The sequence below is a fragment of the Macaca mulatta genome, chromosome 3 (genome assembly GCF_049350105.2).
Source record: "Macaca mulatta isolate MMU2019108-1 chromosome 3, T2T-MMU8v2.0, whole genome shotgun sequence".
Lineage (NCBI taxonomy): Eukaryota > Metazoa > Chordata > Mammalia > Primates > Cercopithecidae > Macaca > Macaca mulatta.
The window spans coordinates 12,937,844-12,955,807 of record NC_133408.1 but is presented as its reverse complement, the minus strand read 5'-3'; the positions used below and the strand labels follow the sequence as shown (position 1 = coordinate 12,955,807).

General features: G+C 49.1%; 1 protein-coding gene and 1 non-coding gene across 2 annotated transcripts; both read right to left on the bottom strand.

The window, feature by feature from the left end:
- Positions 1-3,216: 3,216 nt before the first annotated feature.
- KCNE1 (potassium voltage-gated channel subfamily E regulatory subunit 1) lies at positions 3,217-16,551 on the bottom strand. Its single transcript, XM_015132924.3, has 3 exons — positions 16,417-16,551; positions 15,543-15,625; positions 3,217-6,217 (listed from the first exon to the last, which is right to left on the bottom strand). Exon 3 carries the CDS (start codon positions 6,174-6,176, stop codon positions 5,778-5,780), a length of 399 nt encoding a protein of 132 aa, XP_014988410.1. The 5' UTR covers positions 6,177-6,217; positions 15,543-15,625; positions 16,417-16,551; the 3' UTR covers positions 3,217-5,777.
- On the bottom strand, positions 12,971-13,098 carry LOC114677255 (small nucleolar RNA SNORA11). The gene has a single exon (XR_003728544.1). It is a non-coding gene; the product is annotated as a small nucleolar RNA SNORA11 (small nucleolar RNA).
- Positions 16,552-17,964: the final 1,413 nt, after the last annotated feature.

Sequence of the window (17,964 nt, the reverse complement as noted above, 5' to 3'; positions counted from 1 at the left end):
CCCATGTGGCCCTGCATGGCCTGCAGTGGCCCTTCCCTGGGCTATGAGTATATGTGACTGACACATTGCCATGGGTCTCACCTATCCAGGCTTGGGTGTTGTGAGTCCCAGCCCTAGAGTGGGACTCCTTCCCTCACCAATGGGGTGAACAGAAGGTGATAGAAAAGTCTGAGTCCAGGGATACCTAGGGGGTGGAATCCCTTCTCCATGCATAGCATGAGTGATCGCAGGCCTGAAACCAGAAGGGACTTAGGTCTGGGGGAGAGATTATTTTCCAGGGGCTGAAAGGAGGGTACAGTTATTCCTGGAATAGGGGAGGGGGCTAAGCAGGTTCCTGCCCAAAGGAAGGGAGAAGGGGGTCCTAGCAACTTCTCAGAGATTCAGAGCTGTGACTCCAGGGCCTTTGTTCAGAGGAGCTGCCTTGCAAGGAACTTCTAGAAGAATGTATCCCTTTCTCAGCATCCATCCTCCCATGTCATAGTTGTGCCCACAATGGGTCCCGTCACCCTGAACTTGATGGCTGAATGGAAGTGTAACCTCCCAAGGGCATCTAAAGGCACTCAGAGTCCCCCACCCAGCCCCAACAGGGACCTGCCTGGCTGCGCGGTCCTCAGGCTGCCCGGTCCTCAGGGTTCCCCGCGCCTTGAGCAACATCCTCAAAATGACCACCAGGGGACAGCAGCACCCAGACTGTCTTCCACTGCACCAGCAGATCAACAAATTCCAGTACTGTGGGGGCATATCTGGGATACTTGGCGACCGCTTGACTGACCTCAGGTAAACAGACAGACCAATGTGCTTGAGGGGCCAACTGCTTTAAATCTCCTGACTCGTTTTTTGTATGAAGATTGGCTTTACGTGTCCAATGATTCTGTTTACTCAAAGACTTTACCAGAAGCCGGGTGCAGTGGCTCATGCCTGTAACCCCAGCGCTTTGGGAGGCCAAGGTGAGAGGATCGTTGGAGCCCAGACGCTGGAGACCAGCCTGGGCAACATAGTGAGACCCCATCTCTACAAAAAAATTTAAAAATTAGCTGGGCGCCGGGCATGGTGGCTCAGGCCTGTCATCCCAGAACTTTGGGAGGCTGAGGCAGATGGATCACCTGAGGACAGGGGTTTGAGACCAGCCTGGCCAGCAGGGTGAAACCCTGTTTCTACTAAAAATACAAAAATGAGCTGGGCGTGGCGGCGGGCACCTGTAATCCCAGCTACTTGGGAGGCTGAGACAGGAGGATTGGTTGAATCTGGGAGGCAGAGGTTGCAGCGAGCCGAGATTGCGCCACTGCACTCCAGCCTGGGCCACAGAGTAAAACTCGGTCCCCCCCACAAAAAAATTAGCCAGGCATGGTGGTTTGTGTCTGTAGTCCCAGCTACTCAGGAGGCTGAGGTGGGAGGATGGCTTGAGTCTGGGAGGTCTAGGATGCACTGAGCTATGATTGCACCACTGTACTCCAGCCTGGGTAACAGAGCCAGACCCTACCTCAAAAAAAAAAAAAAAAGAAAAAGAAAAAGAAAAGTACCAGTCCCTATCTACCCATTGATAGCTTTATGTCCATTTCTTCTGTCTTCAAGCACTGGTAGCCTTTACTTATCTCTCCTCGCCTGATCTAGTGTAAACATCTCATTTGCGCCCACAGAGAAGTCATACACCGATGTGGATTTTAGACAGGGCACACTCTCAAGACAGCCACATGCATTATTCTGTGCTCACACAGCCTGGCCTGGAGATGCAAAGATTATGGAATCCAGAATCTGAATGAGAGGGTCAGATGAATGGGATGTTCTCACCGGGTCAGGTGAGGACAGCCTGATACAGTCTTTCATCATGAGGCTGAGACCTCTGGGTCCCTTGGCCCCAGGACCACACTCGAGGACATGTCTGTTCCTGCACCATGGCTGGGCAGAGTTCCCCTTCCTTCCTTCCTTCCTTCCTTCCTTCCTTCCTTCCTTCCTTCCTTCCTTCCTTCCTTCCTTCCTTCTTTCCCTCCTTCCTTCCTTCCTTCCTTCCTTCCTTCCTTCCTTCCTTCCCTCCCTCCTTCCCTCCTTCCTTCCTTCCTTCCCTCCTTCTTTCCTTCCTTCCTTCCTTCTTTCCTTCCTTCCTTCCTTCCTTCCTTCCTTCCTTTCTTTTTTTTAGATGGAGTCTCGCTCTGTTGCCCAGGCTGGAGTGCAGTGGCACACTCTTGGCTCACTACAACCTCTGCCTCCCAGGTTCAAGCGATTCTCCCACCTCAGGCTCCCGAGTAGCTGGGATTACAGGTGCCCGCCACCACAGCTAGCTAATTTTTGTATTTTTAGTAGAAACGGGGTTTCGCCATGTTGGCCAGGCTGGTCTCAAACTCCTGACCTCAGGTGATCCGCCCACCTCAGCCTCCCAAAGTGTTGGGATTACAAGGGTGAGCCACCACGCCCGACCCCTGAGTATGTTTACGGGTCTCTCAGGTGTGGCGTGGGCCTGCCTGGGGGCTATTCTTCCTCTGTAAAGCACAGGCAGTTAATCAGTGGTCTCTGAGCAGAATCCAGCTCAAGGTTATATTTTGTTTGACCCACTCAAGTTTTAAAAAGTAAATTAGTTGACAACGTGCAAACTTTATAAGAGTTCAAAGCTTTTCCAACAACATCGAGAAGTTCGTCCAGATGGTGCCCACATTCCCTGCTCCATCTAGATGATGCCCACAGTCCCTGCTGTGTCTAGACGGTGCCCACATTCCCCGCTGTGTCTAGACGGTGCCCACATTCCCTGCTCTGTCTAGATGGTGCCCAGATGGTGCCCACATTCCCTGCTGTGTCTGGATGGTGCCCACATTCCCTGCTCTGTCTAGACGGTGGCCACATTCCCTGCTCTGTCTGGACGATGCCCACATTCCCTGCTCCGTCCGGATGGTGCCCACATTCCCTGCTCCATCTGGATTGTGCCCACATTCACTGCTGGCTGCAAATGCCAGGAGTTGACAGCAGCCTCCCCTTTACAAGGCAGGAGGGTGCTACAGTTCGCCATTGTCTCCCCCTAGGGCTTCACTTGCTTTCTAACTGCAGGCATCAGAGGGACCCACATCTCTCTGTTCTGACATGCTGTGTGTTGATGGCAGAGTTTAATTATCCATATGCAATCTTACTTTCCTTATTCCCAAGTCCATGGGGCTGCCTTATCAAAGCATTGCAAGACTGATAACCGTCTTCCAGAAGTATCATAGTGATATTAAGAACACACATCACAGATCATAGTAAACGGCTTTAATTTTTTAATGAAATCTCAATACTGCAGAAAGCATTGTTGTCCTAGCTAATGAATGCATAGAGTATTGCTTGCAAAATAATAATTGAGATTCTATTTTTAAAGAGCTTAGAACAGTACACGGTGCATAGCAAAGACTGTGTATGCGAAGCTGAATTTTAAAATATGGTAACAAGTGTCTGAAAATATGTGGTTCAATTTGTCTCCCGGTTACTTTTCCCTCTCCCCCTTTAAAATGAAGTGGAAGGGGAGGGAGGAAGAGATAAGAGGTTTGTGAGTGAAGACAAGGGCCCTTTAAGACCTGGGAAGACTAAAGCCACAGGGATCTCCCTCTGCCTTAAAAGGCACAGGAATCTTAGTGGGGAAAATGAAGTGGTGATAAAAAGCCAGTCCGTGTGCCTGGAATATCCAAGTCAGTGCACGCCAGGGATCACACTGCAGGTCACGTGCACTCTGGGTCTCTCTCTGCAAACCTGCCCTGCCTCAGTCCGGAAATATACAACCGCCTAAGAAGGGTCTGGCTCACACAGGGGCCGTGAGACACAGCAGGCAGTCCGGCTGCCACTGGTCATGAACCCTGGACACGGTAGGCAAGATGTAGTGTCCATATGCATTATTCGGGTGGGGCAAAGATCACAGCGCTCTCTGGACTTTCAGACCCAAAGAACCACTCATCTCAAAGACTGTGGTAACTCAGGGGCTGAGCCATGCCAGTGTTCATTATGTGAAACAAGGACTAGAACCTCACAAGACCAAGTCTGTCCATTTGAGGATGGCCAAAGATGCACACGTCCTGCTTTTACCTTATGTGCAGATTTAAAAAAAAAAAAGTTTCCTTTAAATATTCCATACTCTTCAGGAATGCCCAGGCAGCTGAGCTTTCAGGATGTCACATTGCAGAGGACTCCGATGCTACAGATGGCAGCTGGAGACCCTCTCAAGGCAGGTGGCAGAACGGAGTCCCTCTCTATCTGCTGGGGTGGCCCCTCCAGGTGCCCCGCTGGAAAGCAGAGCAGCTCCGTCTCTGGGTGGGTGAGAGGTGCTGCATGAGCTCACTATAGTATTCCAATACTGTATGGCAGTAGGCTGCCAGAGTATCCCAAGCTGGGTGGCTTCAACAACAGATACTCACTGACTCATAGTTCTGGAGGCCAGAAGTCTGAATTCAAGCAGGGCTGTGCCTCCTCCTCCGAAACCTGTTGGGGAGGAGCCTTCGTGGCTTCTTCCTGGCTTCTTGGGATGGGAATGTGCATCCATCCTTGGCCTTCCTTGGTTTGCGGCTGTGTCACCGCACCCTCTGCCTCTGTCACGGCATGGTGTCCTCCCTATGCGTCTGTGTCCGAATTTCTCTCTTCTAATAAGGACTCCAGTCATATCGGATGAGGGCCCACCCCAATGACCTCACCTCAACTAGATCATCCGCAAAGACCCTATTTCCCAATTAGGTCACATCGAAGGTACCTGTCTTTTTGGGGGTACAATTCAACTCACAAAACCAGCCCATCACCTCAAAAGGGCCTACCACCCCAGCGCCATGTATCCCTCTCTGCCCACAGCCGCTCCTTCCCCTGGCTCTCGGGGAGTGGGGACACCTCTCCCCACTCCCACAGTGACCGAGCACCTTCCCCTTGGTATGCATTCTGAAGGAGGCATTTTTTTCTCCTCCATCTCAGGCCTGTAGGAAGCAAGTTCTTTCTAGATTGAGGTATGTGCGTGTGTGTGTGTATCTATGTATATGAGTGTATGTGTCTGTGTGTTTTTGGGGAGACGTGTGCAGGGTGGGTGCAAGGGAGGAGTGGGAGGCAGACGGGCAGGAGGAAGATAGAGCCACAGGAGTGAGCACAGAAGTGACAAGGGCAGAATCAGTGTGTGCTTGTGACAAGTATGGGAATGTCATCCCTTTAGGTTCAGTCCTATAAGGCAGGTGTATCAGTAAGGGCACTGATTCTGCGATCTTAACAGAGATCAGAATAACAGTGGCTTAAGGAAGAGTGGAGTGGATTTCTCTCTCCTGTACATCTGGCCTGGTGGGTGGTAAGGAGGATTTACATCACCCAGGCCCAGATGTGTATGGCTCTTTGAGTGCCCCATTCTTTCCTAGACTCAGAGCTGCTCTCCACCTCCTCCACATCCAGCCACTGGGAAGCAGGACAAGGGAAGTGAAGAGTATGTTCTTTTCTTTCCAAGGATTACTTGGACATTGCAGTCTTCACTTCCATGCCTACTGGCCAGGGCTTAGTCACACAACCTTGCTAGCTGCAAGGGAGTCTGGGAAATGCAGCTGCTATTCTCAGAGGCCATGTCCTCAGGGATTCTGCTAAATTTAGCAAGGCAGGGACAGATATGGGGGAACCACTGACAGTCTATCACAGAAGAATGTGATTTTAGAGAAACAGTGAAACTGTGTCATTAACCCACCCCTCATGCCTTACAATAACCAAAGAGAAATCCAGTGGTATCTGCCACAATAAAGAGTATGAGAGGAATGTGATTAGAAAATCAGGTTGCCAGGAAGGATGTGTCCAGTTTGAGCCAGTGATGGTGTTCATGGGGAAGGCTTTGTCTCAGGAAGTTGTGTATTGGGTTGTTCTACGGCCAGATGGTTTTCAACGACATAGCATGCTCTATAGCTCTCCAAGACCCGGGACTGGACGTAGGCCTTGTCCTTCTTTTGCCAGGCATCGGACTCGATGTAGACGTTGAATGGGTCGTTAGAGTGTTCCAGCTTCTTGGAGCGGATGTAGCTCAGCATGATACCCAGGGTGAAGAAGCCGAAAAACCCCAGCACCATGAGGACGTAGAGGGCCTCCAGCTTGCCGTCATCACTGCGGGGGGACCTGCGGGCCAGGCCCGACATGTTGCTGCCCTGCTGAACTGTCTCCTGCCACAGCTTGGTCAGAAAGGGCGTCACCGCTGTGGTGTTAGACAAGATCATCCTGGGCATTAAGGTTCCGCTGCTGGAGCTCCAACTTCCCAGGCACACCTCTTAAAGGAAAAATGCAACCCCAAATCAAAAAGTACGCATTGGCCAAAACCCACACTTACGCACACACATGTACACAATTTTAAAATCTCAGGTGAGAGGGGTGAGCTGATACGCTCCCCAGCCCATGGTGCGTGCCATCTTGGGTCTGTGCAATTCCTTCTCTTAATTGATGAATGGATACATTGATTCCCTTCTATTTCCATCTACCACCCCCCATCTCCACCCCTATAGGTGACCATCAGAAGGGGCTTCTTTAACATGCATTGCTGCATATTGTGGCATATGGGGTCACATGTGCATTTTGGTTTACCTAAATGGTATCTGGTCATCCAACTAATTCAGTCTCCTTCCTTTTCCTCACGACTGTGTTTTTGTGGCTCACTTGTGGCACTGGGTGTGTGCATTCCTTTACTTCCAATGGTTGTATACAACCCATTGTGAACACCCACTTCTTTTCTCTGCCTTCTCCCCTAGAGATGGACACTGCTGTGGCTGCTAACTCCATAAACAAGGGGGAGACAAACATCCCCATCCTTGACCTTCTGTGCACCTAAAAAAAATCACACATCTCATACAACTAGTTCATGAGGGCTTATGCATGACCAGTCAGGCTGGGGCGCTGCCAGGGCGCCCTTGGAGATACCATGCAATAAGTGTTCTGTTTCACCACGGAGCATCTCTCTACGAACAGTTACATTCATCTGAATGAAAAATCCACGCTATCACATGGTGGACTTCGGAATGTCTAGGGAGATTTCACAGAGAGCTCCCCTCAAAGAGGCCAGTGTTGCAACTTGTGCTATATTTTTCCCTCCCTGCCCACACATACGCACACACGTACACAATCTTAAAACCTCAGGTGAGAGAGGTGAGCTGACGTGCTCTCTAGTCCATGGTGTGTGCCGTCTTGGGTCTACACGATGCCCTCTCTTGATTGAGCAATGGTACATGGATTGCCTTTTATTTCCATTCACCACTTGCTGGCTATGCAGAAAGTGACATTTTCCCTATCATTTAATCTTGATATCACTGTCCTTGTATATTCAGAGTGGGCCTGGGAATTGGAAAAATTGTCTCCAAGTAGCTGTGAGATTCTGTCAGGGGTTTGGTTTGCTGTGGAAACCCCATCTAGGTGACCTTGAGATCATTGGTAAGCTAAAAAACAGGTCAGTTATTTATTTGTTTGTTTGTTTGTTTATTTAGGTTTGAGCAAATGCCGGCTTCTACCTCCCGTTCCTGCTGGGCAACAAAAGCCCAGAGGCCAAGTTGTTGATGTCACACTCCAAACTCGAGCCGGAGGGGGCAGCTGGGAGCTTATCACACGTACGTGCTCCCACTCAGTTCTTTCTTTTTCTGTTTTGTTGAGACAGGGTCTCACTCTGTCACCCAGGCTGGAGTGCAGTGGCATGATCTCAGCTCACTGCAGCCTCAACCTCCTGGGCTCAGATGATCCTCCTACCTCGCCCTCCAGAGTAGATGGGACTATAGGTATGCACCACCATGCCTGGCTAACTTTTGTATTTTTTGCAGAGGTGAGGCTGCCCTATGTTGCCAAGGCTGGTCTTGAACTCCTGAGCTTACAGGATCTGCCCACCTCAGCCTCCCAAATTGCTGGGATTATAGGCATGAGCCACCCTGCCTGTCCCCTACTCACTTCTTAGGAGCTTAAAGTAGCTAAGTAGAACATGGCCTGGAGTAGAACATGGCCTCGGGGGTACTGTTGTGACTACAGGTGACGGATGTGGGTGTGTTTGGGAAGACAGTTTATGGCCAGAATCACTATGGAAAGACAAATTCCAACACTTGCCAGGATGATTCTCTTTCCCAGCCAGAATGGGGACTGCGACATCGAACATCATCTTGTGTAGGACAAATAACCTCAGAAACCTGGCTTCTCTCCAGCTTAGACCCAGAGCTATTTCTTCATTGAATTGGCTTAATTGTAAAACATACCCTGAACCCAGCACCAGGTGAAGATATCTGGTACCTTTCCCAGGTCCCTCTTCCTCTACCCGTCTCTGAACTGTGGCTGTGTCTCAGAGTTCTGTTACCTGCTCTCTTCTCTTCCCACTCTCCTCTGTTCCGGGGTGACCGCACCTGCTCCAGGCTCACCTTCATGGCCATGACCCAGGGCTCTCTTTAAGCTCCAGAGCCATGTGTCCAAAGACCTGTAAAGGAGACGGCTCCCTTTGGCCATCCCCAGGCTCCTTAAAGTTAACACCCCACCCTGTCCTGTCAGAGACTGGCCCCTTCCTCAGTAAGTTGAGTGGCAACACCAGTCACCCCTAAACCTGCATCCCTCTCACTGATGACGGCAATCTCATCACAGCACTTCCCATCTTGAAGGCCTTCCTCGGCTCCTCCCCGCCTTCAAGGTGAAACTCCTGGTCTGCCTGGATACAGGCCCTAAATTTGAGAGTCTCTGCATCCCTCTCACAGTTGCCACTGTGCCCTGACCCTATGCTCTATAGTCCCTGCTGGCCCCAGAGCCTCCACACATTGTGCATCTCCAGCTCAGACTGCACCTTCTTCTTGGCCCATGAAACTTCTCAGCAATGCCTACTCATGCTTAAAATTCAGCCCAGCTCTCACCTCCTTCCTGAAGCCTGCTCTGATGCATGGAGCTGGGTCATCACTGTGCACACCATGACCCCTGCTAACCTCATCATGGTCAGGATCTCCAGGCCCCTTATCCCATGCCTGCCCTGCCCATCCAGCCCGGTGCTGGGCACACAGCAATACAGGAGCTCCCCTGAGTGTTTATCAAATAGATGCCACCAGAACTTAATACCTTTTGACCAGTGGGGCTTGACTCTTTATAACCTGCTTACTCCAGTGAACAAATGCCAATGAGCTGGCTCCAAAGCTTTAACTGACTCCCTTTTCCAGAAGGGCAGTCATCTTCTACCCTGAACTACAGTCTCAGAAGGCAGGAGTGAGGAGCGGAAACAGCTCAGATTTGGGGATTCCATTGCTACCCCAGGTTTGGATTCTAGCTTTGCTACTTCCCGGCCACACGATCCTGGATAGGTTCCTTAGAATTGCTCAGTCAAGTTTTTTTTTCTTTCCAAAGTAGCGAGAAATACCGCTAACATATGCAGGCTGTTGAACCACTGAGCAGGTGTGTAGAGTGGCTGACAGCATGTGACATGTGGCAGGTGCACACTCAGTGGTCCTGGGTAGGAGTTTATTGGTTTTTCTACCTTGTTAAGAAATTGCAGCCCAAGGATTTGGGACTTTGAGGGTTTAGACTTGGCTTTCCTGTGGCTGACCATGGCGGCTCTCTTCCCTACTTTGTGGAGAGATCAGACATGAATGAGAATCAAAGATTGTTTGTGGCCTTTCCTGGTTTCTAGGCTTTTGAGTCTGTTCAGAGATCTGTCAGGAGTCAAGCTGCCTGGGCTCAAGGGACTCAGGTACTTGTTCTTGTACAAAACTAGCATTTAGCCCCATCCTAATCATCGGGGTAGACAGGAATTGTTTGGTAACAGATCCGAACTCAACGCTCAACCACTTCTTTTTAAATGACCCGAAACCACTTACAAATGCATAAAACCCTGCCCCAGAAAACAGACAGACCTGGACCTGATACTAAGCTGTAATTTCCAAAAACCCAGAGTGATCACAACTGGCAAATAATTCTGCCACCAATTACTGTTAGAGAGTCTTTACCACTTCATGACCATGTGAGGGTAGAATTGTGGCAGGCAACATTTGAAGATCCACATGTTAATTGGCTTAAAACTGATAAATCCATACAGCAAAGTAAGAGTAATGTCTGCAATTAATTCATAATAATGAGTTCACCGAGAAGGCTTGTTACTTAGAACCAGACGGACTTTCCTATGGCCAAAGAAACAACTGGAAACATCTGCTTTGAAAAACTCCCAAGCCCAAACCATCCTCAGCCTTGTTCTTTAGAATGCTTTAGAATGACCTTGTTAAAATGCAGATTGCTCCTGTAATCCCAGCACTTTGGGAGGCCGAAGCAGGTGGATCACTTGATGTCAGGAGTTTGAGACCAGCCTGGCCAACATGGTAAAACCCCGTCTCTACTAAAACTACAAAAATAAGCCAGGCGTGGTGGTGGGCACCTGTACTTCCAGCTACTTGGGAGGCTGAGGCAGGAGAATCACTCGAACCCAGGAGGCGGAGGTTGCAGTGAGCCAAGATTGTGCCATTGCACTCCTGCCTGGGTGACAGAGTGAGACTCCGTCTCAAAAAAAAAATGCAGATTGCTGGGCTTTACTTACAGAGTTTCTGATTCAGTAGAACTGGAGCAGGCCTGGGAATCTGCATTCCTAACACATGCCTACATGGTGCTAATGCTTCTGGTCTGGAGGCCTTGCTTGGTGATCTATTGGAATCACTGGGGGAGCCTTTAGAACCTTTAGAAAATAATGGTTCCTGGATCTCACCTCCAGAGATGTTAATGTCATTGGTCTGGGTTCCTGCCTGCTTCAGAGACTTTTTAGAAACCTCCCAAATGACCCTAATTTGTAGCCAAGATTGAGAACCACTGGGCTGTGGTGTGGGACCCTAGGAAACTGACAAATCAACTTTTTGTGCTGCTGGGTACCTGGAAGAATTTTGCAAGGACGTAAAAATATGATTTCACTGACTAATTTTCAAACCTTGTTTGTTTTTTACATTTTCTTTTTTTTTTTTTTTTTTGGCATCGTTTGCCTCTGATACAGTCTGAAGAGAAATGGCAGAAACTCTCCAGTCTTCAGTGTAACCTCAGCTGTCCCCACTCTCTCGCACGCTGGTGCCTTCAATTACAATTCACCTGTCAGAGCTTAAGTCAAGCTAATTAACTGCCTTTCAAATAACAACCCTATATTTTTAAAGAATTTTTAAAAACTTTACATGTAATTTATTGCATTGCTTTTGCTAAATGTCCTCCATACCCCCAATGCCTGCAGGCTGGGTCGCCAGGGTATTTTTGTGTAATGAGTCTCAAAATGAGTTGGGCAATGTCTTCTTAATAGTCGGCATGGTGTAAATGACAGTCTGGATCTGCATGTCATTTGGGATTTTATATCAGATTCTCTAGGTTCAGTTCTATTATACATGATGCCGAAGCACCTACATGCCCTGTGGCTGCACTTTCAGATGGTTGGACTCAAACAGAGTGAGAGAGCAACTGATCCAACAATCTTAATTTTCAGAAAACGGGGCTCCTTAGAGATGAGATGGCTTGCCAAAAGCAATCTCTCCTATCAGAAATACATATCCTCAGCAAATTAATGCAGGAGCAGAAAACCAAACACCGCATATTCTCACTTAAATTAAGTGGGAGCTGAACAATGAGAACACATGGACAGAGGGAGGGGAACAACACTCACTGGGGCTTGTTGGGGGAAGGTGGGTGGGGAAGAGCAATAGGGAAAAGAACTAATGTGTGCTGGGCTAGATACCCAGGTGATGGGTTGACAGGTGCCACAAACCATTGTGGCACGTGTTTATGTCTGTAACAAACCTGCACATCCTGCACTTGTACCCTGGAACTTAAAAAAATAAATACAGGCCAGGCGCGGTGGCTCAAGCCTGTAATCCCAGCACTTTGGGAGGCCGAGACGGGCGGATCACGAGGTCAGGAGATCGAGACCATCCTGGCTAACACGGTGAAACCCCGTCTCTACTAAAAAATACAAAAAACTAGCCGGGCGCGGTGGCGGGCGCCTGTAGTCCCAACTACTCGGGAGGCTGAGGCAGGAGAATGGCGTGAACCCGGGAGGGGGAGCTTGCAGTGAGCTGAGATCCGGCCACTGCACTCCAGCCTGGGCGGCAGAGCGAGACTCCGTCTCAAAATAAATAAATAAATAAATAAATAAATACAAACTGAAACAACCAACCAAAAATCATCTAAAATGTCATCTCTTAGCTATTGACTCACATTTTATTAGTATAGAAAAGAGCAATTCCCAGGACCTTGTACAGAGGAAGCAGGCTCAAAATAGCTGAGGAATAGGCCACTTTCATCAGGTAGCATTGGATCCAGCCAAATGGGGGTTGGCTTCTCACCTGAGCATGCCATCAGAAGTCATCCCTGTTCCTGTCCCCTCAGCTTTTTGTAGCTTGCACAGTCAGTAAAGGAATGGGGGAGGCAGAAATGGTAGGAGCCAGAGATGTTCAAAATCCATCTGATGCTCGGCCTGTGCTGAATATTCTCAAACAGTGGTCTCATTGGGCCCAGAAAGTGGGGTGGATTCCTAGTCATTTCTGCTGCTACCTCGATGTGAGATATGAATGCTGCCCCTAATCAAGGGTAGTGCTTTTTTTTTTTTTTCCTTAAAAGCTCAGACCCAGAGCTGCTGGTCTACTGGAAATCACTCAGGACACAGGGCTCTGGGCAGCTGCGCTGAGCGAGACACCTGCAAATGGAGACCAACGGGGCCTCCAGCACCCTGAAGTTCCATAAGGCCCCCAGCTGAACCCAGGGGAGAAGAGGGCAGTGGGTGGCTCCTCCTCCGGGCACACACCACCTCTTCTGACTTCTCCCACGTGCTCTGGCTGTGTCGCCTATCAGCACTGATGACAGCCTGGAAGCTTTCAGAACAGAAGCTTTCCCATCATGGGAAACTCTCATTCTTTCTTTCTTTTTTTAATTTTCCAAAGCCTTTATTTCTAAGACCAATTGTGGCCTGCCCGTGCATAAACTGGGCAGGCTGTAGACAGCAGGCTTCCCCAGTATATACTGCAGCCTTCCTCCCAATATTGAGCCCTGTCCCACTGATCCTGCAGGGGACATGAGTAGGGCATTTGTTCATGGGGAGGCCACAAGTTTGGGCCTCTCATCACTGTGACCTCAGACCCCTGTTGAGTGTGTTGTAAACAGAGGAGCCGTTCTTCAAGCCCCCTGCCCTGAGTGCACCCCTCTCATTCTTTTATTATTATTAGCAAATTCTCGCAGTTCCTGATCATTCTTTCTTAAGCATTAAGTAACTGGGTAAGGTTCTTGTGGCTGACTCCAAGCTTTCTTCTAAAAGGAATAGATTCTAGGGGTGAGTAGGGGAGACAGGAAGGTCGGAGTCAGAGCTCAGAAATCTGGGTTCCAGGTCAATCCTAGATAAACTACAGGGCTCCTTAACTTACTTCCCTAGGTTGACTATGGGTATTTTTATCACGCTTGACGGACTCCTTAAGCATTTCCTCAAAAGAGCATCGAGTCTTAACATCATCATTTGGTCTCATTTGTTTTAAGAAGCAGAATCAGCATAAAAGCAATGATGGATGAGCCTCATTTTGGTGAACATGATCTTATTGAGCCAAGAATTCTGAGTCAATTGTCCTTGGAACCAACTGTCTATTGTTTTCATCTTTATCACAGCACTATGTCCAGATTCTGGAAACATATCAAACATATCTCCCTCCTAGCTGAAAAGAAGCCACCCAGGGCCACCAGATGCTTCCAGGCACTTGGCCGGCTCTGTCTGGTCTTCTATCCTTCCCCTCTCCCCAGCGTCAGTGGGCACTAAGGTGGCCAGGGTCTCCCAAGGAATCAGGATAAAACCGTCCAGAGGCCCAGAATCAGACTCCTCACTGATCAGAAAATTGTTTCCTGCCACCTCCCAGCAGGACATAGGGTGTGGCTTGAGTCTGGTGCTTTCACGAGGAGCTTCCTAGACCTCTCTATGGGTGATAGAGAGAGAGTCTGGGGTGTGAAGAATGGAAATATAAACACTGAATACTCAGGGAGTCGGGCCAGCAAGCTGGTGAGGAGACTCCATCAACATGGGCTGGCGTTTGGGGATGGATAATGAATGACAGCTGAAGTCACACATCAGGAGGGAAGGAAGGACTCTCATCTTCAGCAAATGACATAAATCCGGGGAGCCTCAGTTTCCTCACCTGAACAGTGGGAATGATGGAATCTACCTTGAGTATATATCCAAGGTCTTTGCGCAGCATGGAATCAGCCCCTGGCCTTCCTAGCTCTTGCTTTATTTTATTTTATTTTATTTTATTTTAGAGACCAAGTCTCGCTCTATTGCTCAGGCTGGAGTGCAGTGGCGCGATCTTGACTTACTACAACCTCCTCCGCCTCCTGGGTTTAAGTGATTCTCATGCCTCAGCCTCCTGAGTAGTTTGGGTTTACAGGTGCATGGCACCATGCCTGGCTACTTTTTGTATATTTAGTAGAGACAGGGCTTCGCCATGTTGCCCAGGCTCAGCATGACTGTGCTGAAGTGATCTGCCCACCTTGGCCTCCCAAAGTGCTAGGATTACAGGTGTAAGTCACTGTGCCTGGCCTCTTGTTTTATGTTTGCTGTTCTCTCTGTAGGTGAGGCATTCTCATCATATTCCCTTCTTAAAATTCCACTGGTCCTTCAAATGCCAGCTCATATCCACACTGTATCTGACCCTGATCCAGAATCCCCTCCCCTTCTTTGACTCCTTGTATATATCTCTCCTACAGTGCCGGTCATATTCTAACTTCTAATCATTTGTAGACTTGTCTGGGCATTTTCTCCCAGGAGGTCCCAAAGGACAGAGACCATCTTGCTCACCTTTGTTCCCACTCCAGCACCCAGAATATTTCAGTAAGGTTTTCCTGAATTAAGTGGGAATGCAAAGTATTAGATTCAATACCACTACAATGGGAAAGAGAGTGAAGAATTGATAAAGTATACTATGCTCTGGAAATAGATTATTGAGTAATCAAAGCAAAACCTCTTGCAATATAGTATGTTTTTATATAGTAAATTTTATATTATTTATATTTATATTATTAATGTATTTTTGTTATTCATTTTGTATATTAAGATTTACAGTATTCATATATATATATATATATATATATATATATATATATATCTGCAACCCACCTTATTTCTTAAAAAATTTGGGCAGTCAGTGATCGTTAATAGTAGAGCACAATTTTCTTCCCTCCTTACCACACTCCCGGTAACTCTTAACCTTTTTTCTCTCCTCCTTTTCCATAGTCCTTATCACCTTCCAATAAAATAAAGTTTTCTTAATTATGATGTTGATAGTTCAACGTTTGTCTTTCCCACCAAAATGCAAGCTATTGCAGGCAGGGATCTTTGCGTGGGTTGTTCTTCACTGCATCCCAAGCAGCTAGAACAGAGTCTGGCATATGGTAGGAGCGCAATAAACATTCAGTGAATGCAGGCAGCCATGCATGAACACATGAATAATAAGTGTTCCTTTCAGCTACCAGAAAGCCCGAAACCACACAGAAGCTGTCTCACCCTCAGAGATTTAAGACGACAGCAATGAGGCCCTCTGATGCCCTCTAAGTGAGCTTTATTTCAAAACAATTCATTTTTCCAATAACCTGTCAAAAGCAGGTCCTACCTGAATATCCTTGACTATTTCCTCTGGATACAGATAATGCCGTCCTCCAGTGGATCCTCGGCTCACCTGATGATTGGGTGAAACTGGCCAGAGAAAGCAGAGGGGTTTTGCCGGGTCATTGTAAATACGAGTCACGGCTGAATTTAAGCAACTTTGTGAACTCAGCAAAGTCCCCACCACCTGGACCATAAATGATAGCTATGGTTATTGACAAGATCCTTCTTTAATGGAGTTGGAACCTCCTTCTTAATCTAAATGTGGACTCAAATGAACGGTCAATTCACATAGAGCAATGGACAAATCCGGGGGGCAAAGTATTATGCAATAGATTTGGGCACATGCGCATGTCTCTGCTACCTAGTCAACTTTCTTCTAAAGTTTCCCACTTTTCCCATGACCACAATCAAGATCAGATATCAGTAATGTTCTCCGCGTCCCATGCCCTTTCCGCAGGGAGATGTCAAGGCCCAAGAGCTGGTCCCCCCAAAAAGCTGAAGGTCTTTGAAAAACAATGGGGACTCAGGCCCCGTGAGTGGTTTTGACTTTCTTTTCTTTTGAAAGTTGCATGTCAGTGTTTTCCAAATATTATACAAGAAGGTCCATAACTTAATAATGGAGGAATGTTTTCGTTATTCTATGTTGGTGAGATGCTTTCCTATGCGTTTGTTGTGTAAATAAATGAGAACGGCAGAAGGAAAGGAGGGAAGAGGCTGATCATCCTACCCCGTCTCCCACTCCGGGAGTCTCGGTGCTTCCAGCCTGGAGCGCGCCCGCTGCGCGTCCGGAGACGCAGGTTCCAGGGGCCCCCGGAGTTGCCCGACTAGGCCACTTGCGCCCCGGGAGAGGGCCGCAGAGGTGGGAGCCCCTGACTTACCCGGGTCTGAGATGCGGAGAGCCGGGTGTGGAGCTGAGCGTGCGCCTGCCGAGCGCTGAGGCCACCGACAGCCCAGCCCCGGGGCGGCACCTTCTAAGGGCCTGAGCGCTGCGCGAGGAGCGGGGACAGGCGGGGCCTCCCAGAGCCGCCAGGCGTCCCGCCCCACTCCGCCTACACTCACGGCCCAGCCCAGGGTCCCCCGGGACCACCCCAGACCAGCCCCGGCCCAGCCGGATCCTCCGCACCCTGCACCCCAGACCAGCGCCTCCGCGTGTGAGGAAGCGCTTTGGATCCTGTTGGAGAGGCTCAAGGCCGGCAGAATGTCTGCATTAGGATCGAGAAAGCCGACCCACCGACAGATCTACCTACCTTCCTGCGGGAGTTTGAGGTTGCCAGGGAGGAAGCTACTGCAGCCAGGAGAAAGGCCGTCTGGGAGACGCCCCACCCTCGGACGTGACAGCCTTCAAATGTCTCTGAACATAATTACTCCAAACACGGCTCAACCTCTGCCCCTCACCACTCTTTTCAGCCTCGTCCCGCACCTCAGCTGTGGCCACACATCTATTCGGCAAACATTTATGAAGCACCTACTTACTGAATGTGCAGCCCTGAGCTGGGGGTGCAGCTGTGGACTAGACAGGAGGGGGACCGGAGTGGCAGGCAGTAGCTGGAGGCACCCGAGCCTTGGCGCGCACACCCTAACGTCCTTGGGGCTTTTCAGTCTGTGCCGTCCTTTTCCAGGGAGCAAACCGTGCAATGATCCAGGTGACTTCCCAGCAAATTTCATAGCTGTAGCTCACGGGTTTGGCAGGCAAGAGTGAGAAGGGGCAGTCCCCAAGAGACAATCCCATGAACCTTCTGGGGAATGGCGTCCAGGCTCCAGGTTCCTACTCTGCAGGTGGGTCGCAGAAGCAGGTGCCTGACCTAGGGCTAGAAGATATTCTCTAGCGTCACTGCCTCCATGGTCTTCCTTGGCAGATCACTTCTCCCTGGGCTTCGACCTCGGTGTTCTCATGGGGACGAGGGTGATTGGAGGCTCTCTGAGGGGTGTACCGATGTATCCTGTGCACCAGGCAGAACCAGCATTGCCCTGCAGTCTGGGTGCAAAATGAACCCACACAGCCACGTTGTAAAGTCCTGAAATATTCATAGCCTATGCACTGTGTGAAATCTATTTATTCTTTTTTTTTTTTTTTTTTTTTTTTTTTTTTTGAGACGGAGTCTCGCCCTGTCACCCCAGCTGGAGTGCAAGGGCGCAATCTCGGCTCACTGCAATCTCCACCTCCCAGATTCAAGCGATTCTCCTGCCTCAGCCTCCCGAGTTGCTGGGATTACAGGCGCCCACTACCATGCCCCGCTAATTTTTGTTATTTTTAGTAAAGATGGAGTTTTGCTATATTGGCCAGGCTGGTCTCGAACTCCTGACTTCAGATGATCCACTCACCTAGGCCTCCCGAAGTGCTGGGATTACAGGCGAAATCCAGACTGAAATCCAGACTGAAATCTATTTATTCTAAGGATCAGAGCTGTAAAAAAATCCTTATGCAT